This window comes from Centroberyx gerrardi, chromosome 10 (assembly GCF_048128805.1).
Source record: "Centroberyx gerrardi isolate f3 chromosome 10, fCenGer3.hap1.cur.20231027, whole genome shotgun sequence".
NCBI classification, from domain to species: domain Eukaryota; kingdom Metazoa; phylum Chordata; class Actinopteri; order Beryciformes; family Berycidae; genus Centroberyx; species Centroberyx gerrardi.
Window position 1 is genome coordinate 8,252,801 of NC_136006.1, and position 25,128 is coordinate 8,277,928.

At 43.4% G+C, this 25,128-nt stretch overlaps 1 protein-coding gene across 3 annotated transcripts in view; it reads right to left on the reverse strand.

Annotated features, from left to right (window-relative positions):
* col6a3 (collagen, type VI, alpha 3) overlaps window positions 1-25,128 on the reverse strand; it is a 115,947-nt gene that overhangs the window by 79,286 nt on the left and 11,533 nt on the right. For 2 of the 3 annotated variants that reach the window (XM_071918295.2, XM_071918294.2), the window contains exons 3-6: window positions 23,787-24,383; window positions 22,030-22,620; window positions 20,756-21,385; window positions 20,034-20,624 (exon numbers count right to left, since the gene is read on the reverse strand). In XM_071918295.2, coding sequence (XP_071774396.2) covers window positions 20,034-20,624; window positions 20,756-21,385; window positions 22,030-22,620; window positions 23,787-24,383 — 2,409 coding nt within the window. The remainder of the gene's footprint in view (window positions 1-20,033; window positions 20,625-20,755; window positions 21,386-22,029; window positions 22,621-23,786; window positions 24,384-25,128) is intronic. The other variant, XM_071918296.2, reaches the window with a different exon arrangement.

A 25,128-nucleotide genomic window follows, 5' to 3' on the forward strand; every position in this document is an offset into this window, starting at 1 on the left:
TCAGATCCATCCAGCAAGAACACAACATCCCTTCCGGAGGGCTGGCGCTCAACTAGGGAACATTAAAATGACACACATTTTAGGGCGCATGTTGCTAACGTGTGTGGCGGGATAATGAACTGATAAAAGCAAACCGCACCATTTAAAATTCACACCGGTAAACCAGTCATTACTATTTTATCAAAGTGACAGTGGCTGCCATGAACTTAATGAGAAGATCTAGCCTGAAATAGAAATCAATTTGCCTTTTCCTACAATCTTGGGACAGTTAGAATTGCTCAGTTTCTTACCAGTTACTGTCGGTGTCATGGGTGTGACTCTCACTATGACTTTGCCCATTACAGAGGAGAGCTGCTCTTGGACATTGGGTAGGTCGGTGAATTCAGACACCGATAGAGCGTAACTAGGGTCATATGATATCCTCTGCAGTTCTCCACTGTCAGAGTTCCTTGTTCCAATGCCAATCACAGAGATGCCCAGCTGTTTGAGAGCAGAGGCTGGGGTATCTACGTTGTCAAAGGACCTTCCACCATTTAGCAGGATCAACATTTGCGGAACACCTTGTTGGCGTCTACTTCCAGAGGAGTTAGTAAAGACGTTGTCCCTGACATATTGGAGGGCTGCCCCGGTGTTGAGGGGTCTGCCACCTCTGTGTCTCACCCCTTTGACCATGTCAACGATATCCTCTCTTGTGGTATATGTGTTCAGATAGAAATGCACCTCTGTATCTCTGCCGTACTGGACCACAGAGACACGGTCTTTCTTTTCTCCAATATTGAGTTTTTCCACCACTCTCTGAACAAAGTCACGCATGGCAGGGAAGCCATTCCTTGTGGCATCAGAACCATCCAGAAGGAATACTACATCCTTTCTGACGGCGTCAGGATCAACTGAGAAAACAGATAAAGACGAAGCGTAAAAAAAACTAGGCAAAAAGCGTGCGTGTGGACTAATCATCTACGGTGGAGACTTCTCCAAAAGTAGCTAGCATTGGCTGCTTAGATTTCAACACTTTAAAAGCATAGGACCACCCCCCTTTAGCGGCACACATACGGCTAAGCAATTATCACAGTTGATTAATTTTCCCTAAATGTACATGAAACAAATCAGTCTGTCACGCCAGCAAAAGGCCATGCTTGTTAACATACCAAATACGGTTGGCGGTTCTGGGGTGACCTCAATAACCGCCGCCTTCATGGAGGACTGAAGTTGCTCTTGGACATTGGGGAGGTCAGTGAATTCAGACACAGAGAGAGCATAACTGGGGTCATGGGATATCTTCTGCAGTTCTCCGCTATCAGAACTCCTGGTTCCGATTGCAAAGGTCAAGACGCCCAGCTCTTTCAGAGCAGAGGCCGGTGTATCAACACTGTCAAAAGACCTTCCACCACTTAGCACTATTAGGAGCTGTGGAACTCCTTCCAGGCGCCTGCTTCCAGCAGAGGGGGTGAAGACATTATCCCTCAAGTGCTGAAGAGCTGCTCCAGTGTTGAGGGGTCTTCCGCCTTTGTGCCTCAAACCTTTGACAGTGTCAAGGATCTCGCCCTTTGTCGTGTATGTGTTCAGATAGAATTGGACGGCTGGATCTCTGCTGTACTGAACCACTGACACACGATCTTTGTTGTCATCCACACTGAGCGTCTCTACCACTCTTTGGACAAAGTCACGCATTGCTGGGAATCCAGTTCTAGTGCCATCAGATCCATCCAGCAAGAACACAACATCCCTTCCGGAGGGCTGGCGCTCAACTAGGGAACATTAAAATGACACACATTTTAGGGCGCATGTTGCTAACGTGTGTGGCGGGATAATGAACTGATAAAAGCAAACCGCACCATTTAAAATTCACACCGGTAAACCAGTCATTACTATTTTATCAAAGTGACAGTGGCTGCCATGAACTTAATGAGAAAATCTAGCCTGAAATAGAAATCAATTTGCCTTTTCCTACAATCCTGGGACAGTTAGAATTGGTCAGTTTCTTACCAGTTACTGTCGGTGTCATGGGTGTGACTCTCACTATGACTTTGCCCATTACAGAGGAGAGCTGCTCTTGGACATTGGGTAGGTCGGTGAATTCAGACACCGATAGAGCGTAACTAGGGTCATATGATATCCTCTGCAGTTCTCCACTGTCAGAGTTCCTTGTTCCAATGCCAATCACAGAGATGCCCAGCTGTTTGAGAGCAGAGGCTGGGGTATCTACGTTGTCAAAGGACCTTCCACCATTTAGCAGGATCAACATTTGCGGAACACCTTGTTGGCGTCTACTTCCAGAGGAGTTAGTAAAGACGTTGTCCCTGACATATTGGAGGGCTGCCCCGGTGTTGAGGGGTCTGCCACCTCTGTGTCTCACCCCTTTGACCATGTCAACGATATCCTCTCTTGTGGTATATGTGTTCAGATAGAAATGCACCTCTGTATCTCTGCCGTACTGGACCACAGAGACACGGTCTTTCTTTTCTCCAATATTGAGTTTTTCCACCACTCTCTGAACAAAATCACGCATGGCAGGGAAGCCATTCCTTGTGGCATCAGAACCATCCAGAAGGAATACTACATCCTTTCTGACGGCGTCAGGATCAACTGAGAAAACAGATAAAGACGAAGCGTAAAAAAAACTAGGCAAAAAGCGTACGTGTGGACTAATCATCTACGGTGGAGACTTCTCCAAAAGTAGCTAGCATTGGCTGCTTAGATTTCAACACTTTAAAAGCATAGGACCACCCCCCTTTAGCGGCACACATACGGCTAAGCAATTATCACAGTTGATTAATTTTCCCTAAATGTACATGAAACAAATCAGTCTGTCACGCCAGCAAAAGGCCATGCTTGTTAACATACCAAATACGGTTGGCGGTTCTGGGGTGACCTCAATAACCGCCGCCTTCATGGAGGACTGAAGTTGCTCTTGGACATTGGGGAGGTCAGTGAATTCAGACACAGAGAGAGCATAACTGGGGTCATGGGATATCTTCTGCAGTTCTCCGCTATCAGAACTCCTGGTTCCGATTGCAAAGGTCAAGACGCCCAGCTCTTTCAGAGCAGAGGCCGGTGTATCAACACTGTCAAAAGACCTTCCACCACTTAGCACTATTAGGAGCTGTGGAACTCCTTCCAGGCGCCTGCTTCCAGCAGAGGGGGTGAAGACATTATCCCTCAAGTGCTGAAGAGCTGCTCCAGTGTTGAGGGGTCTTCCGCCTTTGTGCCTCAAACCTTTGACAGTGTCAAGGATCTCGCCCTTTGTCGTGTATGTGTTCAGATAGAATTGGACGGCTGGATCTCTGCTGTACTGAACCACTGACACACGATCTTTGTTGTCATCCACACTGAGCGTCTCTACCACTCTTTGGACAAAGTCACGCATTGCTGGGAATCCAGTTCTAGTGCCATCAGATCCATCCAGCAAGAACACAACATCCCTTCCGGAGGGCTGGCGCTCAACTAGGGAACATTAAAATGACACACATTTTAGGGCGCATGTTGCTAACGTGTGTGGCGGGATAATGAACTGATAAAAGCAAACCGCACCATTTAAAATTCACACCGGTAAACCAGTCATTACTATTTTATCAAAGTGACAGTGGCTGCCATGAACTTAATGAGAAGATCTAGCCTGAAATAGAAATCAATTTGCCTTTTCCTACAATCTTGGGACAGTTAGAATTGCTCAGTTTCTTACCAGTTACTGTCGGTGTCATGGGTGTGACTCTCACTATGACTTTGCCCATTACAGAGGAGAGCTGCTCTTGGACATTGGGTAGGTCGGTGAATTCAGACACCGATAGAGCGTAACTAGGGTCATATGATATCCTCTGCAGTTCTCCACTGTCAGAGTTCCTTGTTCCAATGCCAATCACAGAGATGCCCAGCTGTTTGAGAGCAGAGGCTGGGGTATCTACGTTGTCAAAGGACCTTCCACCATTTAGCAGGATCAACATTTGCGGAACACCTTGTTGGCGTCTACTTCCAGAGGAGTTAGTAAAGACGTTGTCCCTGACATATTGGAGGGCTGCCCCGGTGTTGAGGGGTCTGCCACCTCTGTGTCTCACCCCTTTGACCATGTCAACGATATCCTCTCTTGTGGTATATGTGTTCAGATAGAAATGCACCTCTGTATCTCTGCCGTACTGGACCACAGAGACACGGTCTTTCTTTTCTCCAATATTGAGTTTTTCCACCACTCTCTGAACAAAGTCACGCATGGCAGGGAAGCCATTCCTTGTGGCATCAGAACCATCCAGAAGGAATACTACATCCTTTCTGACGGCGTCAGGATCAACTGAGAAAACAGATAAAGACGAAGCGTAAAAAAAACTAGGCAAAAAGCGTGCGTGTGGACTAATCATCTACGGTGGAGACTTCTCCAAAAGTAGCTAGCATTGGCTGCTTAGATTTCAACACTTTAAAAGCATAGGACCACCCCCCTTTAGCGGCACACATACGGCTAAGCAATTATCACAGTTGATTAATTTTCCCTAAATGTACATGAAACAAATCAGTCTGTCACGCCAGCAAAAGGCCATGCTTGTTAACATACCAAATACGGTTGGCGGTTCTGGGGTGACCTCAATAACCGCCGCCTTCATGGAGGACTGAAGTTGCTCTTGGACATTGGGGAGGTCAGTGAATTCAGACACAGAGAGAGCATAACTGGGGTCATGGGATATCTTCTGCAGTTCTCCGCTATCAGAACTCCTGGTTCCGATTGCAAAGGTCAAGACGCCCAGCTCTTTCAGAGCAGAGGCCGGTGTATCAACACTGTCAAAAGACCTTCCACCACTTAGCACTATTAGGAGCTGTGGAACTCCTTCCAGGCGCCTGCTTCCAGCAGAGGGGGTGAAGACATTATCCCTCAAGTGCTGAAGAGCTGCTCCAGTGTTGAGGGGTCTTCCGCCTTTGTGCCTCAAACCTTTGACAGTGTCAAGGATCTCGCCCTTTGTCGTGTATGTGTTCAGATAGAATTGGACGGCTGGATCTCTGCTGTACTGAACCACTGACACACGATCTTTGTTGTCATCCACACTGAGCGTCTCTACCACTCTTTGGACAAAGTCACGCATTGCTGGGAATCCAGTTCTAGTGCCATCAGATCCATCCAGCAAGAACACAACATCCCTTCCGGAGGGCTGGCGCTCAACTAGGGAACATTAAAATGACACACATTTTAGGGCGCATGTTGCTAACGTGTGTGGCGGGATAATGAACTGATAAAAGCAAACCGCACCATTTAAAATTCACACCGGTAAACCAGTCATTACTATTTTATCAAAGTGACAGTGGCTGCCATGAACTTAATGAGAAGATCTAGCCTGAAATAGAAATCAATTTGCCTTTTCCTACAATCTTGGGACAGTTAGAATTGCTCAGTTTCTTACCAGTTACTGTCGGTGTCATGGGTGTGACTCTCACTATGACTTTGCCCATTACAGAGGAGAGCTGCTCTTGGACATTGGGTAGGTCGGTGAATTCAGACACCGATAGAGCGTAACTAGGGTCATATGATATCCTCTGCAGTTCTCCACTGTCAGAGTTCCTTGTTCCAATGCCAATCACAGAGATGCCCAGCTGTTTGAGAGCAGAGGCTGGGGTATCTACGTTGTCAAAGGACCTTCCACCATTTAGCAGGATCAACATTTGCGGAACACCTTGTTGGCGTCTACTTCCAGAGGAGTTAGTAAAGACGTTGTCCCTGACATATTGGAGGGCTGCCCCGGTGTTGAGGGGTCTGCCACCTCTGTGTCTCACCCCTTTGACCATGTCAACGATATCCTCTCTTGTGGTATATGTGTTCAGATAGAAATGCACCTCTGTATCTCTGCCGTACTGGACCACAGAGACACGGTCTTTCTTTTCTCCAATATTGAGTTTTTCCACCACTCTCTGAACAAAGTCACGCATGGCAGGGAAGCCATTCCTTGTGGCATCAGAACCATCCAGAAGGAATACTACATCCTTTCTGACGGCGTCAGGATCAACTGAGAAAACAGATAAAGACGAAGCGTAAAAAAAACTAGGCAAAAAGCGTGCGTGTGGACTAATCATCTACGGTGGAGACTTCTCCAAAAGTAGCTAGCATTGGCTGCTTAGATTTCAACACTTTAAAAGCATAGGACCACCCCCCTTTAGCGGCACACATACGGCTAAGCAATTATCACAGTTGATTAATTTTCCCTAAATGTACATGAAACAAATCAGTCTGTCACGCCAGCAAAAGGCCATGCTTGTTAACATACCAAATACGGTTGGCGGTTCTGGGGTGACCTCAATAACCGCCGCCTTCATGGAGGACTGAAGTTGCTCTTGGACATTGGGGAGGTCAGTGAATTCAGACACAGAGAGAGCATAACTGGGGTCATGGGATATCTTCTGCAGTTCTCCGCTATCAGAACTCCTGGTTCCGATTGCAAAGGTCAAGACGCCCAGCTCTTTCAGAGCAGAGGCCGGTGTATCAACACTGTCAAAAGACCTTCCACCACTTAGCACTATTAGGAGCTGTGGAACTCCTTCCAGGCGCCTGCTTCCAGCAGAGGGGGTGAAGACATTATCCCTCAAGTGCTGAAGAGCTGCTCCAGTGTTGAGGGGTCTTCCGCCTTTGTGCCTCAAACCTTTGACAGTGTCAAGGATCTCGCCCTTTGTCGTGTATGTGTTCAGATAGAATTGGACGGCTGGATCTCTGCTGTACTGAACCACTGACACACGATCTTTGTTGTCATCCACACTGAGCGTCTCTACCACTCTTTGGACAAAGTCACGCATTGCTGGGAATCCAGTTCTAGTGCCATCAGATCCATCCAGCAAGAACACAACATCCCTTCCGGAGGGCTGGCGCTCAACTAGGGAACATTAAAATGACACACATTTTAGGGCGCATGTTGCTAACGTGTGTGGCGGGATAATGAACTGATAAAAGCAAACCGCACCATTTAAAATTCACACCGGTAAACCAGTCATTACTATTTTATCAAAGTGACAGTGGCTGCCATGAACTTAATGAGAAGATCTAGCCTGAAATAGAAATCAATTTGCCTTTTCCTACAATCTTGGGACAGTTAGAATTGCTCAGTTTCTTACCAGTTACTGTCGGTGTCATGGGTGTGACTCTCACTATGACTTTGCCCATTACAGAGGAGAGCTGCTCTTGGACATTGGGTAGGTCGGTGAATTCAGACACCGATAGAGCGTAACTAGGGTCATATGATATCCTCTGCAGTTCTCCACTGTCAGAGTTCCTTGTTCCAATGCCAATCACAGAGATGCCCAGCTGTTTGAGAGCAGAGGCTGGGGTATCTACGTTGTCAAAGGACCTTCCACCATTTAGCAGGATCAACATTTGCGGAACACCTTGTTGGCGTCTACTTCCAGAGGAGTTAGTAAAGACGTTGTCCCTGACATATTGGAGGGCTGCCCCGGTGTTGAGGGGTCTGCCACCTCTGTGTCTCACCCCTTTGACCATGTCAACGATATCCTCTCTTGTGGTATATGTGTTCAGATAGAAATGCACCTCTGTATCTCTGCCGTACTGGACCACAGAGACACGGTCTTTCTTTTCTCCAATATTGAGTTTTTCCACCACTCTCTGAACAAAGTCACGCATGGCAGGGAAGCCATTCCTTGTGGCATCAGAACCATCCAGAAGGAATACTACATCCTTTCTGACGGCGTCAGGATCAACTGAGAAAACAGATAAAGACGAAGCGTAAAAAAAACTAGGCAAAAAGCGTGCGTGTGGACTAATCATCTACGGTGGAGACTTCTCCAAAAGTAGCTAGCATTGGCTGCTTAGATTTCAACACTTTAAAAGCATAGGACCACCCCCCTTTAGCGGCACACATACGGCTAAGCAATTATCACAGTTGATTAATTTTCCCTAAATGTACATGAAACAAATCAGTCTGTCACGCCAGCAAAAGGCCATGCTTGTTAACATACCAAATACGGTTGGCGGTTCTGGGGTGACCTCAATAACCGCCGCCTTCATGGAGGACTGAAGTTGCTCTTGGACATTGGGGAGGTCAGTGAATTCAGACACAGAGAGAGCATAACTGGGGTCATGGGATATCTTCTGCAGTTCTCCGCTATCAGAACTCCTGGTTCCGATTGCAAAGGTCAAGACGCCCAGCTCTTTCAGAGCAGAGGCCGGTGTATCAACACTGTCAAAAGACCTTCCACCACTTAGCACTATTAGGAGCTGTGGAACTCCTTCCAGGCGCCTGCTTCCAGCAGAGGGGGTGAAGACATTATCCCTCAAGTGCTGAAGAGCTGCTCCAGTGTTGAGGGGTCTTCCGCCTTTGTGCCTCAAACCTTTGACAGTGTCAAGGATCTCGCCCTTTGTCGTGTATGTGTTCAGATAGAATTGGACGGCTGGATCTCTGCTGTACTGAACCACTGACACACGATCTTTGTTGTCATCCACACTGAGCGTCTCTACCACTCTTTGGACAAAGTCACGCATTGCTGGGAATCCAGTTCTAGTGCCATCAGATCCATCCAGCAAGAACACAACATCCCTTCCGGAGGGCTGGCGCTCAACTAGGGAACATTAAAATGACACACATTTTAGGGCGCATGTTGCTAACGTGTGTGGCGGGATAATGAACTGATAAAAGCAAACCGCACCATTTAAAATTCACACCGGTAAACCAGTCATTACTATTTTATCAAAGTGACAGTGGCTGCCATGAACTTAATGAGAAAATCTAGCCTGAAATAGAAATCAATTTGCCTTTTCCTACAATCCTGGGACAGTTAGAATTGCTCAGTTTCTTACCAGTTACTGTCGGTGTCATGGGTGTGACTCTCACTATGACTTTGCCCATTACAGAGGAGAGCTGCTCTTGGACATTGGGTAGGTCGGTGAATTCAGACACCGATAGAGCGTAACTAGGGTCATATGATATCCTCTGCAGTTCTCCACTGTCAGAGTTCCTTGTTCCAATGCCAATCACAGAGATGCCCAGCTGTTTGAGAGCAGAGGCTGGGGTATCTACGTTGTCAAAGGACCTTCCACCATTTAGCAGGATCAACATTTGCGGAACACCTTGTTGGCGTCTACTTCCAGAGGAGTTAGTAAAGACGTTGTCCCTGACATATTGGAGGGCTGCCCCGGTGTTGAGGGGTCTGCCACCTCTGTGTCTCACCCCTTTGACCATGTCAACGATATCCTCTCTTGTGGTATATGTGTTCAGATAGAAATGCACCTCTGTATCTCTGCCGTACTGGACCACAGAGACACGGTCTTTCTTTTCTCCAATATTGAGTTTTTCCACCACTCTCTGAACAAAATCACGCATGGCAGGGAAGCCATTCCTTGTGGCATCAGAACCATCCAGAAGGAATACTACATCCTTTCTGACGGCGTCAGGATCAACTGAGAAAACAGATAAAGACGAAGCGTAAAAAAAACTAGGCAAAAAGCGTGCGTGTGGACTAATCATCTACGGTGGAGACTTCTCCAAAAGTAGCTAGCATTGGCTGCTTAGATTTCAACACTTTAAAAGCATAGGACCACCCCCCTTTAGCGGCACACATACGGCTAAGCAATTATCACAGTTGATTAATTTTCCCTAAATGTACATGAAACAAATCAGTCTGTCACGCCAGCAAAAGGCCATGCTTGTTAACATACCAAATACGGTTGGCGGTTCTGGGGTGACCTCAATAACCGCCGCCTTCATGGAGGACTGAAGTTGCTCTTGGACATTGGGGAGGTCAGTGAATTCAGACACAGAGAGAGCATAACTGGGGTCATGGGATATCTTCTGCAGTTCTCCGCTATCAGAACTCCTGGTTCCGATTGCAAAGGTCAAGACGCCCAGCTCTTTCAGAGCAGAGGCCGGTGTATCAACACTGTCAAAAGACCTTCCACCACTTAGCACTATTAGGAGCTGTGGAACTCCTTCCAGGCGCCTGCTTCCAGCAGAGGGGGTGAAGACATTATCCCTCAAGTGCTGAAGAGCTGCTCCAGTGTTGAGGGGTCTTCCGCCTTTGTGCCTCAAACCTCTGACAGTGTCAAGGATCTCGCCCTTTGTTGTGTATGTGTTCAGATAGAATTGGACGGCTGGATCTCTGCTGTACTGAACCACTGACACACGATCTTTGTTGTCATCCACACTGAGTGTCTCTACCACTCTTTGGACAAAGTCACGCATTGCTGGGAATCCAGTTCTAGTGCCATCAGATCCATCCAGCAAGAACACAACATCTCTTCCGGAGGGCTGGCGCTCAACTAGGGAACATTAAAATGACATACATTTTAGGGCGCATGTTGCTAATGTATGTGGCGGGATAATGAACTGATAGGAGCAAACCGCACCATTTAAAATTCACACCGGTAAACCAGTCATTACTATTTTATCAAAGTGACAGTGGCTGCCATGAACTTAATGAGAAAATCTAGCCTGAAATAGAAATCAATTTGCCTTTTCCTACAATCTTGGACAGTTAGAATTGGTCAGTTTCTTACCAGTTACTGTTGGTGTCATGGGTGTGAGCTTCAGTTTGCCTTCGCCCATTACAGAGGAGAGCTGCTCTTGGACATTGGGTAGGTCAGTGAATTCAGACACCGATAGAGCGTAACTAGGGTCATATGATATCCTCTGCAGTTCTCCACTGTCAGAGTTCCTTGTTCCAATGCCAATCACAGAGATGCCCAGCTTTTTGAGAGCAGAGGCTGGGATATCTACGTTGTCAAAGGACCTTCCACCATTTAGCAGGATCAACATTTGCGGAACACCTTGTTGGCGTCTACTTCCAGAGGAGTTAGTAAAGACGTTGTCCCTGACGTATTGGAGGGCTGCCCCGGTGTTGAGGGGTCTGCCACCTCTGTGTCTCAGCCCTCTGACCGTCTCAACGATATCCTCTCTTGTGGTATATGTGTTCAGATAGAAATGGACCTCTGTATCTCTGCCGTACTGGACCACAGAGACACGGTCTTTCTTTTCTCCAATATTGAGTTTTTCCACCACTCTCTGAACAAAATCACGCATGGCAGGGAAGCCATTCCTCGTGGCATCAGAACCATCCAGAAGGAATACTACATCCTTTCTGGCGGCGTCAGGATCAACTGAGAAAACAGATAAAGACAAAGCGTAAAAAAAAACTAGGCAAAAAGCGTGCGTGTGGACTAATCATCTACGGTGGAGACTTCTCCAAAAGTAGCTAGCATTGGCTGCTTAGATTTCAACACTTTGAAAGTATAGGACCACCTCCCTTTAGCGGCACACATACGGCTAAACAATTATCACAGTTGATTAGTTTTCCCTAAATGTACATGAAACAAATCAGTCTGTCGCGCCAGCAAAAGGCCATGCTTGTTAACATACCAAATACGGTTGGCGGTTCTGGGGTGACCTCAATAACCGCTGCCTTCATGGAGGACTGAAGTTGCTCTTGGACATTGGGGAGGTCAGTGAATTCAGACACAGAGAGAGCATAACTGGGGTCATGGGATATCTTCTGCAGTTCTCCGCTATCAGAACTCCTGGTTCCGATTGCAAAGGTCAAGACGCCCAGCTCTTTCAGAGCAGAGGCTGGTGTTTCAATGCTGTCAAAAGACCTTCCACCACTTAGCACTATAAGGAGCTGTGGAACTCCTTCCAGGCGCCTGCTTCCAGCAGAGGCAGTGAAGACTTTATCCCTGACATACTGCAGCGCTGACCCAGTGTAGAGCGGTTTGCCTCCTCTGTGCCTCAGTTGTCTGACTTTGTCAACAATTTCTTCTTTTGTGGTGTATGTGTTCAGATAGAAATGGACTTCCTGGTCTCTGCTGTACTGTACCACGGAGACACGATCTTTGTTTTCTCCCACATTGAGCAGCTCCACCACTCTCTGAACAAACTCTATCATAGATGAGAATCCGTTCCTTGTGCCATCAGAACCATCCAAAAGGAATACTACATCTTTTCTGGCAGTAGTTTGGTCCACTACGAGCATCAGAAATAAAAGTGATGAAGTCATACTTAACATTTATATAATGAATTTGATACCATTACCTGTGTAGGTATAGATTCATGCAGTATTTCTAGAGAGCTATGCAATTATGTTCTTACCCATCACTGTTGCGTTTGCAATTTCTTCCTTTATTTTGCCCCCCGTCATTGCAGAGACAAGCTGATCTTGTATATTGTGAAGTTCAGCAACTTCAGAAATTGACAAAGTGTAACTTGGCGCATGTGATATCTTCTCCAATTCCTTGTGGTCAGAGTTCTTTGTTCCAATGGGTAATACTAAAACACCGCTTTCTTTCAGAGAAGCAGCAGGTAAATCCACACTGTCACTTGATGGTCCACTACTTAAAACAACAAGTATTTGTGGCACATTTGCACTGTATCTGCTCCCTGATGCAGCTGTGAATACATTTTCTTTGACATATTTTAGAGCTGCACCAGTGTTGAGAGGTCTTCCACCTTTGTGCGATAGCCTCCTAACAGATGTTAAGACATCTTCCTTCCTCATGAATGAATTCAAATAGAAATTGGCTACTGCCACATTGCTATACTGAATCACAGCAACTCTGTCATTATTGGGCCCAATATTAAGTCTTCCAATTACTTTGTAGAGGAAATCTTGAATAGCTGCAAATCCATTCCTGGTATTATCAGATCCATCCAGAAGAAAAACTATATCTCTTCCATTTTCATCACGTTCCTCTGTTAGTAAAAATAGATAATTTAATTTCTATAATGTTTATCAGGGTCATCATTAATGCATTCACAATTAAAGATATTATTTTATTTAAAGTTTTATTCAAATAATTTAAATTTCTTACCAGCTGTAATTCCCTCTTGTGGTTTCATTTCAGTAAGATGAGAAACCAAACTTTGTTGAATATTAGAAAGATTTGCAAAGTCAGGGACTGAATAAGTATAACTTGGGTCTGAGGAAATGGTTTGCATCTCAACTGTATTTGTCATTCTTGATCCAATTGCAAATGTGACAACCCCTGTAGTCTTGAGTGTATTTGCTGGGCCTCGAGGAGAATCTCTAGATCTACCACCAGCCAGTATAATAAGTATCTGCTTGGCACCCTCATTACGTCGACTTCCAGCATTTAAAACAAAGATATTGTCCCTCACAAACTGTAGGGCTGTTCCAATATACTGTGGCCTTCCACCTTTTGGCTTTAGGTTTGCGATATGCCTAAGGACATCATCTCTTGTCTTATAAGTATTCAGATTGAAATTAGCTTCAGCATTGTTGCTATACTGCACAACAGCAACTTTGTCATTTCCTTGGTCCAAGTCAAAGCTGCCCACCACTTTTGCAACAAATTCACGCATAGCTGTGAATCTACTCCTGGCATCATCAGATCCATCAAGAAGGAAGACAATGTCTCTTTTCACACTGGGCCTTGAACCTAAAAAGTCCACAATCATGTAAATTTAAACCATATACAAATGTAACATATATTTGAAATGTATGCAATTTACATGTTCTGAAAACAAAAATCCTTAAAAAATATGGTGTGATGTTTATGGAAAACTTTACTTGTGACTTATTTCTATTCAATTTTAAGAATATAGTGCAAAATGGCTTTTACTGGAAAGAAATCCCTTCACTCAGTAAAATTAAACAAAGCTGGTTATTCTACTCAGGTTCACTCACCTACACCAGAGTTGATTGTACCTTTATGAGATGCAACTGCTGACAGCAGCTGTTGTCTCACAAGAGTAAAATCAGAAATCTCCTTGATAAAGTATGTCTCTGTGGGACTGTGTGCTAAGCGTTCCATCTCCAACCTATCTGCATTATTAACCCCAATACTGTAAAGCATGATTCCAGCATCTTTCAATCCGTCCGATGGAACTAGGACATCATCTTCTGACTTTCTCCCACTTAAGAGAATCAGTATCTGTGGGACCCCCTCTTGGGCTCTGCTTCCAGACGAGGCAATAAACATGTTGTTTTTCACATAATCAAGGGCTTCTCCAGTGTTAATGGTTGTCCCTCCTTTAAGTTTTATGTTGCTTATATGTCTCAAAATATCCCTTTTTAATGAGTATGTGTTCAGGAGAAACTCGGTAGTGGGCTTGCCACTGTATTGAATCAAAGCAATTTGCACTTTGCTTGGCCCAATTTCTATTTGCTCAACAAACTGTCTGACAAAATTCCAAATTTGTCTTGCATTTGTTTGCATATCATCAGATCCATCAAGGAGAAAAACAATATCAGCACTCTGGAGTTCTAATTTCAAGACTGTCGACGTGTCTGAAATGGATATAAACAAATATTTTACAAATACAACATCTTTGCTGTAAACAATCCCTGAGATATTTTGCTATACCCAGTGGTATACAACTATACTACTTTTATGTACAACCACATATTCAGATCTCGAGAGATGTAGGCTTAGACATTGTCTATAAAATATTGTTGAAATGCAATGTGCAAAGACTATATTTCTACTTCTTACCAATAGCAGTTGGATATTCCGTTGATTCTTGAGCACCACTCATTATGGCTTCCACAGACAAATGTATGCTGTTAAGATAGTTCAAGTTGGTGACAGTAAAATAATGTGCTGGTGTAAAAGAGATGGTTTGCATCTCCAAAGTATCAGCATTCTTTGTTCCAATACTAAAGGTCCTTATTCCATTTTCTTTGAGTGACTGTGCCGGTCCTCTAACATCATCACCTGATCTGCCACCACTGAATAAAAATAGATATTGAGGGACACCTTCTGCACGTCTGCCCCCAACTGAAGCAGCAAAGACATTGTCTCTGACAAACTCCAGTGCTGTGCCAGTGTTGAGGGGTCTTCCCAACTTGTGTCTCATTGTTCTTATGGAATTGAGCACATCATTCTTGGATGAATATGAATTCAAATAGAAATTGGCTGTGGCATCACGGCTGTATTGAACAACGGCCACCTGGTCTCTGTTATCCTCTAGATTCAAACGCTCAACTATTTTTTCAACAAAGCCACGTATCCCCTCAAAGCCATTTCTTGAGTCATATGATCCATCAATAAGAAATACTACATCATTTTTCTCAGAATCTGCAATGAAGACAAAAAGAGTTGTAGAAGCAAAGAAAAGGTGCAGGTAACAGAAAAGTAGCTACAGTGACAGTCCTCCTGAGTTCATTACTCACTGACAAGTACACGATACAAATTAAATATTATTCAGTCATGGGCATGGACAACATCTCAATTCATTTTGAACACATTCTCTTACACCCTTTACAAAATAGTGGCTTTAGCAGAAAGCTACAACATTACAACAGGGAACATCTTACCAAAATCCTTTGTGGGAGCAGCTGGCTCTATATGGTGGGAAGCTTCTTTTAACAATGACAACACATGCTGCTGAGCAGTAGGTAGGTGCTCATAATCAGTGATAGACAGGGCATAATTAGGTTCATGAGATATTGTCTGTAGTTCTAGGGTGTCTGCATCAGTTGTTCCAATACCAATTGAAATTACACCAATCTCTTTCAACTTTCTAACAGGGATTCTTATGTCATCTCCAGATCTCCCACCACTCAGTAGTATAAGTATCTGTGGAACTCCCTCAAGGAGTCTACTTCCTGAGGCAGGAGTAAAGACATGGTCCCTCACATACTGGAGAGCTGCTCCAATGTTGTGAGGATAACCTCCTTTGTGACGTAGACCTCTTATTGCATCAAGAACCTCATCTTTTGTTGAGTAACTTGCCAAACTGAAATTAATCTCTGCCGTGTTGCTGTACTGGACTACAGACACGTGATCTTTGTTTCCATCAATATTTAGGTTCGCCAGTATTCTCTGCACAAAGTCTTGAATATCTGGGAATCCTCTCTGGGAATCATCAGAACCATCAAGTAAAAATACAATGTCTCTTCTGTTGTCATCTGTAATAACACAAGCAGTCATACAAATGGGTTGATGATGGAATTTTAAGAGCAGTGTTTTTTCCAACAAATGTACAGTGAAATGTGATCATTGCAGTCTTACCATATAATGCTGGCATAATAGCGGGGGCTTCAGCCTTCTCGATGGCTGAGAATATTTGCTTTTCAATGCCTGACAGATCATTTAAATCTGCTGCAAAGTAAGCATGACTGGCTTCCTGTGAAATAGTTTGAAGCTCAAGGGTATCTGCATTCTTTATTCCCACCACAAATGCCATCACACCAATTTCATTCAGGTTTGCCACGGCATTTCTGACATCATCACTCGACCGCCCACCAGTCATGAGAATTAATATCTGAGGGACACCTTCTTGATGCCTACTCCCAGAGGAGGCTGTAAAGATATTATCCTTGACATACTGGAGGGCTACTCCAGTGTTGAGGGGTCTGCCTCCTTTATGCCTCAGACCTCGTATACCGTCAACAACATTCTGCTGTGTTTTGTATGTGTTCAGAAAAAAATCAGCAGAAGGATCTCTGCTGTACTGAACCACTGAGACACGATCTTTGTTCTCATCCACATTGAATTTCTCCACCACTCTCTCAACAAAGTCAAGCATTGCCTCAAATTCATTCTGCATTTCATCCGAGCAATCCAGTAAAAATACAATATCCCGTTGAATGGATTCAGTTTTATCTATGGACGCTTTGACAGACATAAGGATAATGCTCAATTAGAATTATAGATTCTTGAATTATATAACAATGAAAAAGACCAAAATATAAAACAATCTTGTACATTTCAAAAGTCAGTAGGGTAAAGGTCATAGGACAACAAAAAAAATTATATATATATATATCTTACCTAATTCAGTCTGTGGTTCAAGTCTTGGCTGACGGGGCACCCTTTTCACAAATGACACAAGTTGTTGATGGATGCTCTCAAGATCATCAAAACGTGGGACAGAGAAAGCATACGAGGGGATATATGCAATCATTTGGAGCTCTAGTATGTCTGCATTTCTTGACCCTATACTAAACGGAATACATTTGTCCTGTTTTAGAGCTGCAGCAGCACTTGCAACATCATCTTGAGATCTTCCCCCACTCAATAGAATCAATATCTGAGGGACACCTTCTTGACGTCGACTCCCGGAGGATTCAGTAAAAGCATTATTCCTCACATACTCAAGAGATGCCCCAGTGTTGAGTGGTCTGCCCCCTTTATGCTTCAATTGCTGGATGGAATCAAGAACATCTTGTTTTTCCGTGTATGTATTCAAACTGAAGTGTGTCTGTGGTTCTCTGCTGTACTGGACCACAGAAACACGGTCTTTGCTTTCCCCAACATTAAGTGTCTCTACCACTCTTTGGACAAAGCTTCGCATTGCTGGGAATCCACTCCTTGTGTCATCTGACCCATCCAATAGAAACACTATGTCTCTTTGAGTGGCATCTAATTCAACTAGGAAAAATAGGAAGAGCCTGTTTAAGAATGATGCATATAATAATAACATCATAATAACATCATAAGTTACAAATATTGGATACAATTCTTGACCTATGAGCCAAGATATATGCTTTTTTTTTTGATAACGTAAAAACACATACTAATACAACATCCCTAAAATTAGAAAGTCTAATTAATGCGAAGAAAATGGAAATGTGGTCTTAAATGGCAGAACATTTAAGAACATTTGTAGATCAAGAAATTATCGGAGCACTTGAAAGTAACTATGAGATAGAGGAGTGCATTCCTCTTCCACAAATGGAAGTAGGAGAAAGGGCTGTATGAAAAAGATGACAACACTGTATAACTCTAAGGATTCAGTCAATGATGTGATTATCATTGGCTCAAGGAAGAGCTTAAGTCAATGATGTGATCATCATTGGCTCAAGGAAGAGCTTAAGATTAGAGAGGGAACATTCGCTGATGTGAAGCAGTCAAGAAAAGGCCCTCCAATGCGGAAGAAGAAATAGTATTTGTGCCAAAAGTGATTTCTAAGATGCAAATAAAACAATAATCTTCCCTCCTCACATTTCCAGCATTTTGTTGAGGAATACATACAGCATAACCAGGAACTGGCCTTTAGTTAATGCAGACAGTTTGAGGAAAATGAAACTGATCGACTGACTTTCTTCAAAAGATGATGCAGTTTCATTGGTATTCAAACTATAAAAGACAAATGTCTAAAATATAAGCAGGGATGGAGGTCGGGTGGTGTGTGTGTGGGGAGTGTCAGTGTGATTCTCAACTACGAATCAATGACACTTCTTACCTACAATAGTGGGGGGCTCAATTCCCATTTTCGACTGGACAAATGCAACTATCTCCGGTTGAATAGACAAGAGTTCACCAAAGACAGGTAGGTTGAAAAGAAATCTAGAGGAGAAGGCAATTTTCTGAAGCTCCTCCTCTTTGGCATTTTTCATTCCGATGGCAAAAGACAGAACCCCAAGTTCTTTCAGGTCGAATGCAGCACCTGAGACATCATCATTGGATTCTCCTCCAGTCAGCAAAAACAGAATCTGAGGGACCCCCTCCAGGCGTCTGCTCCCAGATGAAGCGGTGAAAACATTGTCTCGAACAAACTGGAGAGCAGACCCGGTGTTCCGAGGTCTTCCTCCTTTATGGCGGAGACTTCTCACAGCATAGATGATAGCCCTTTTGGATTTGTGTGTTTTTAAGTCAAAGTAAACTGTTGTATCATCACTATAATGTATGACAGCCACTCGAACTTTATCTTCATCAATATCCAGCTCTTCTGCCATTCTTCTGATGAACTCTCGAATAGCCGGTAGTCCATTTCTGGAGTCATCTGAACCATCAAGGAGAAACACTACGTCCCTTTTGTTGCCCCCTGTGTCAACTAGGTGATAGATAGATGGATAGATAGACAGGGAATACACGGACTGGTTGTTTAAGACTTTTTGAATATGTTCAAGATATACATTTCATAAAGAGAAAGGTAAACTCATTATAATGTGAAATGAAAGACTACACTCATGTGTATTTATCAGCATGAATGAAAAGGAATGTCGAGCATTGAATTACAGAGTTGAGCTACTGCTCTGAAAGTATTATTTCAAGCAGAACTGTAGGAACCATCTTTTCATCAAAAAGATGTTATGTATGATATAAATCGTCAGCTCATCTTCAAAGAAAAAACAAAGATGTGGAAATGATGGAAATGTCCTAGTATTGAAAGCCTAAGAAAGACAGAGTGGCAGAATTTTCAAAGAGAATAGATTTTCTAGTCAATACATGTCATGCAACTGAAATGTAGCCTAAACAATACGGACTTCCTAATCAGCTTATATTAATTAAGGAGTATTTAAACTAAGAATTCATGCTGAATATTCTGGAGAGAAAGAATATTCTGGAGAGCAATAATCAATATTCCAGAGAGAAAGAACATTGTATGCCACTTTTAGGCATATATTGAAGTCAAATTCTTACCTACTAAATCAGGAATTCCAGAAGTCATGGATTCATCTGTGTCTTTTGATATGCTCAATGTAGCAACAAGCTGTGACTGGATTGAAGGCAACTCTGAGAAATCAGTGACCTTGTATGTGAAACCAGGTTTGAAGGCAATCATTTCCAACTCTGAGAGACTGGCATCTCCCACTCCAACCCCAACTGACACAATTTCACGATCTTTAAGAGCAGAAGCCGGGCCTTTCACATTATCTCTGGACTGTTTGCTACTCAGAAGAATTAGTATCTGGGGCACACCCTCTAGTCTTCTACTACCCGTAGAGGAGGTGAAGACATTGTGCCTCACAAACTGGAGAGCTGCCCCAGTATTAAGGCTTCTCCCACCCTTGTGCCTTAAATTATCTATCGCATTGATAACGGCATTCTTTGTTTTGTGAGAACTCAGATAAAAATTGGCTTCAGGTTTATCAGCATACTGAACCACAGATACTCTGTCTTTGTTCTCATCCACAGAGAGTCTTTCCACTATACTCTTAACAAAGAGTTGTATTTCTGGGAATCCATTTCTTGTGTCATCAGAGCCATCCAGTAGGAACACAATATCTCTTTTTACAGCATCACCATGTACTAAGACACAACAAATGAAAGGCATTTTGAGATGCACTTATTTTGTTACAGCACCAAGACCATCAGTTGAAGCATTTTCCTCTTAAAATGAGTTTTACACAACAAACAATAAGAAAACATAGATTTTGCTTACCTTGCTCTAGGACGACTTGTAGCTCTTCCTTGGGAAGGCTCACATAGGTATTGAGCTTTTGTTGTACACTGTCAAGCTCACTGAATTCTTTCACGTTGAAGGCAAAGGAGGGGTTGTGTGAAATGGCTTCAATCTGCTTTGGGTCTGCATTCTTGACACCAACACCAAATGGTACCACTCCTTCTGTCTTCAGGGCACCAGCAGGTTCTTTCACGTTATCCCTTGACCTGCCTCCAGTCAAAACAATCAGAAACTGAGGGACATGTTGTGCTGCCCGGCTACCATGCCTTTCAGACAAGATGGTGTCCTTCATGAATTTCAGGGCAGTTCCTGTGTTGAGACTACGCCCACCAGCCAGTGTTAACCCATTGACAGCTCTTATCACCTCATCTTTGGTTTGGTAAGTGTTAAGGTAGAAATTGGGGGTCGGCCTCTCACTATGTTGGACCACTGAAATCCGTACTCTGTCAGTTCCGATATCAAGTGGTTGAATGACTTTGATGATAAAATCCCGGATGTAGGGGAAATCAGTTCGAACATTGTCTGAGCCATCAATCAGGAAGGCAACGTCCCTCTCAGCTCCAGAAATAACTGAAATAAAAAAAGAAAATGAATAGTTAACAGTTCATTCAGATTTCAGATTTTTCACTACAGTCACTATGAGATTAAAATTAGGACAAGACATTCATTACTTCATCAAAACATAAAAATATTAAACTCACCAGTTTCCTCTATGATTTCTGTGTCAGTCACATCTGTATCACCAACCACTGTTATCAAAGGGGTCCTGATTTGTTCAACAACATTTGGCAAGTTAGAGAAGCTTGTTTCATGGTAAGCCAAGTTTGGAACAAATGCAACTGTTCTCAGTAATCCTTCATCTGCCTGTCCAGAACTGACTGTGAAGGTCAAAACACCAGCCAGAGCAACTTTGTCCGCTATCCTTTTAACCTCGTCCTGGGCTGGACCACCTGTGATCAGAACCAATACCTGCTGGACACCCTGCCTCCTCCGCGACCCAGATGACGGCTGGAACATGTTAGCTAGGGCATAATCCATGGCAGCTCCTGTGTTCAAAACTGAGCCTCCAGTCAGCCTGAGTTGAGAGATGCTGTCCAGAACACCTTGCTTGGTGCCGTGGGTGTTCAGATAAAATTCAATTCTTGGGCGCTCAGCAAACTGCATGAGGCCAATCTGGACCCTGTCTGGTCGCACATCCAGCTGGTTGACCACATTGTTAATGAACTCTCGTACATAGGGGAGGTTACCGCTGCCGACGTAACTGGAGCCATCCACAAGGAATACAATGTCTCGGACCACTCTTTGTGTCTGCACTGTAGTTATCTCCACCACTGAAGAAAAGCACAAAGGATAAAAGAACAATTAATTATTCCCTGTAATAACATATAATACAATAAATAGCCTTGTTTGAAAAAAATGTTAGTTGTTTCTCACTGGGATGGACATGATTAATTTCTGTGTACTGTGTACAATAAAAATTCCTTTTAATATCAATCCATTCATTCATTGAATGACTAGTGAATTGTGGCCATGGTGGCCATGGTTTAAAGCAAGTAAGTACTGAAATGCTTGGTCTGTGTCTATGTCTATGTCTATGTCTATGTCTGAGGAAATATTTACAGAGGTGTCGTGCCTGTAAATATGACCCATTAGGCTATATAGAGGTTCATTCGTATGTTCCAAGAAGGCGACTGATAAGTCGTATAGGCATAGAGGGTTATTCCCGTGCTGGAATGCCGTAAATCATAGGTATAGAGGTTTGTTCCTATACTGGAGAACGATAAAAGAAGATTTCTATTTTTTGTTATTGTCCTTACTTGGCTATTTTTTATCTTTCTTTCTTTTTTAAGTCATTTTACTAGACAAATTATGTATTTTTTGTGTTTTATGTGAAGCACATTGAATTTGCCTTGTGTATGAAATGCCCTGCCTTGAATTGTATGTTCATGCACTTAGTAAGATGTTGAAGCATTACCATCGGTGGGTCCTTCTGTCACCACCACCCCCGTTAGAGTGGAGAGTGGAGAGACAATTATCTTGGGGTTGCGAAGCAGCATTCGTAAGTCCTTCAGCATGAAGGCTAAGCCTTCATCAAAGGCAATCCTCTTCAGCTCCTGCTCATCAGCAGACTTGGAGCCTGCAGCCAGTGTCAGCACCCCCATACGATGCAGGGCCTCAGCAGGCTGGTCCACACTGTCACTGGACTTTTTACTGGTGATCAGCAGTAAAAGTTGGGGTACCCCCTGTTGAATACGACTGCCCTTCTCAGGCCGCAGCATGTTGGTCCGTACAAAGTCCAAGGCAGCCCCGATGTTCACTGTCTGTCCAGGTCTTGGTTTGAGTCTTCCCAAAGCAGCAGTCATGTCCTCCCTGGATCCATAGGAGTTCAGGTCCATCTCCAGGCGAGCAGCATTGCTGAACTGGGCCACACCCACTTGCACTTGGTCCGGACCGATTGGCATGGTGTCAACAAACCGCCTGATGAGCTCACGCATGGAGTTGAGAATCGTGGCACCCATTGTACTGTCAAGGAGGAAAATGATGTCTCTTTTTCCAACTGCCAAGGCTGAAAGAGAAAAAAAAACACATTTATGTGAGAATAAAAGCTATGGTGATTTAAAGCAATGCTATAATGTGACATCCATTGGTACTAAAAAGTAAAAGAGACAATCAAGGATATTCTATAATAATTAAATTTGTCATCTAAATATAGAATATTGGATATGTGTCAATGTGTGATTCATTTATTATTAGGTGTTAAATTTCCACATTAGAAAAAAGGCCTTGTAGATATTTATCTAAGCTTATTTCCACAGGGTATGAATGAGGATTTAACAATGAAAGAGGTAACTATAGTATATTGTAATGTGTTGTAAAACCCCCACCCCCCCACCAACACACACACACACACACACACACACACACACACACACACACACTCAATTCTATTGTCTCTTCTATTGGTTGATTTTGGTGCCTTTTCTATATAAAGTTTTAGGCTAACTGTTTTACAAACCCTGATGAAGGCCACATGCTGAAATGTATAACTAACCAATAACTAACCAAAATTGGAAAGAAGGGCCATATGTCAGTGAAATAGTTAATGTTCAGAGATCTCAAAATTTACGTTTGTTATGAATGATGCTGAAATTAAATAATTCCAAATTACATAATTTTCAATATCAACAATCCAAATCCTTTGTACTAAGTTTTAACCACTTTGATTGACTGAAATGATTTTAAGTCTCCCAACAGCGTTGAAATTATGTAACAAATCAGTTAGGTTCCAAAAGGCATAGGATGCAAAGCCTCTTCCGAATTTCTATTGCTTAGTGGGAGATCTTTCCACTCTCAGCCCCTTTTCCCTCTCTCCCTTTCAATGGACTTTCCACTACCAACTCTGCAAGGAACTAGTGGAATTTTGTATATTAAAAAAGTTACATCAATTTAAAGTCAGAGCTAACCTCCCATGTTGCCAATTCTTGTTAGGCCACAAATAAGAATTAGTGTTACTGATTTTTATTGAGTGATAGAACCACATCATTTAACCGAATAACATTATTAAAAAGCCTTATTAGCAGTGGGAAAAAAGCAATTTCATGTTAATCGTGAATAATTCTTACCTTGCAGATTACAACATTGTTTATGATCACTCTTACAAGGCATTGGATTTCATTAAGACCCCTTCCACAACCACGATGCCCCACCAACATTTACAGAGAAGTTACATACCTTCTGTGAACTCATTCTGAACAACAATGGTGCGCTGGGACACCCCGTAAATGTATGGGAGCAGCTGGTCACCCATGCTTGCCGCTGTTCTGAAATCAGGGGCCGACAGAACAAAGCTTTTATCTGTAGCAACTGTTTCCAGATCTGCTGTTGCAGTACCACCAATCACCGCGCCAAACGTGAGAACATTGGCCTTCTTAAGAGCCCTGTCACCCGCACCAGTATCGTCAGTGGAGGGCCCAGCACTGATTACCACCACAGCCTGGGGCACACCCTCCTCTGCCCTGCCCCCGGCTGTCTGGCTCAAAAGGCTCTCGGCCACTTCCTCCAAGGCGGCCCCCAGGTTAGATTCGTCGCCCCCTGTGAAGGTGACACGATTCACTGCTTCCAGGACTGCAGCTTTGCTGTCATAGCTATTTAGATAGAACTGAATCTCTGGGTCGGCGCTGTATAGGGCCAAGGCCACCCGAATAGTGTCCCTGCCCACATCAAGGCCCTCAATGATTTTCAAAGCCAAATCACGCACACGGGGGAAGTTTGCTGCTCCAACGTTCTTTGATCCATCAATTAAGAGTACTACGTCAGCTGACTCTTGCGCTTTAAGGGGAGAGAGAGAGAGACAAAACAACAAAATGCAAGTGAAAGCGTAAACACAGTGAGACAGAGACAAAAAAAGACAACGTGCTAGCACATCATTGCATGTGTCAAGTAACATTCACAGTGAACACAATCTGTCATAAAAACATTGCAAAACACATCATACTGCATGTAGGCTGAACCAAGGAGATATTCTAAAGTGATTTAATCTGTAGATTATGTGTATTTCCCTGCATGTGGTTGGGTTGAAATATTTAGGAGGCAATTTTGTGAGCTCTAATGTGAAAATGTTTTTTTCCCCATCATAGCATGGTTATGAATATAGGTAGTGTGAAGATTACTGATAAAAAAATACAGTATAGTAGTTGATATGAATATGCACTGATATAAAGTAGCTACTTCTGCTGATGCGCTGGCTATGTACAAAGCTTGAACATCCTAAGATTTGTGTGAAATGTCCCTTGCACCAGCTCCATTGAGTTCAGCCACCCCATGCAGACTCATGTTACAGACCTCAGATAAAGTGACCAGTCATGACCCTGTGGTCCATCCTTGCTGCCGAAGAGTTCCTACTTTAAAACATACCATGTTTGATCCCATCTGTACAAATCCAGCTGAATATTGTTGATGTTTCAAATTCATTTGGATTTGAACACAGCAGAGTGTGTACTATTAAAGGTAATGTTTTCTTTGGACGCTTGACATTTTTATTAAAATGATCTATCCCTTCATTACTATTTGTCTT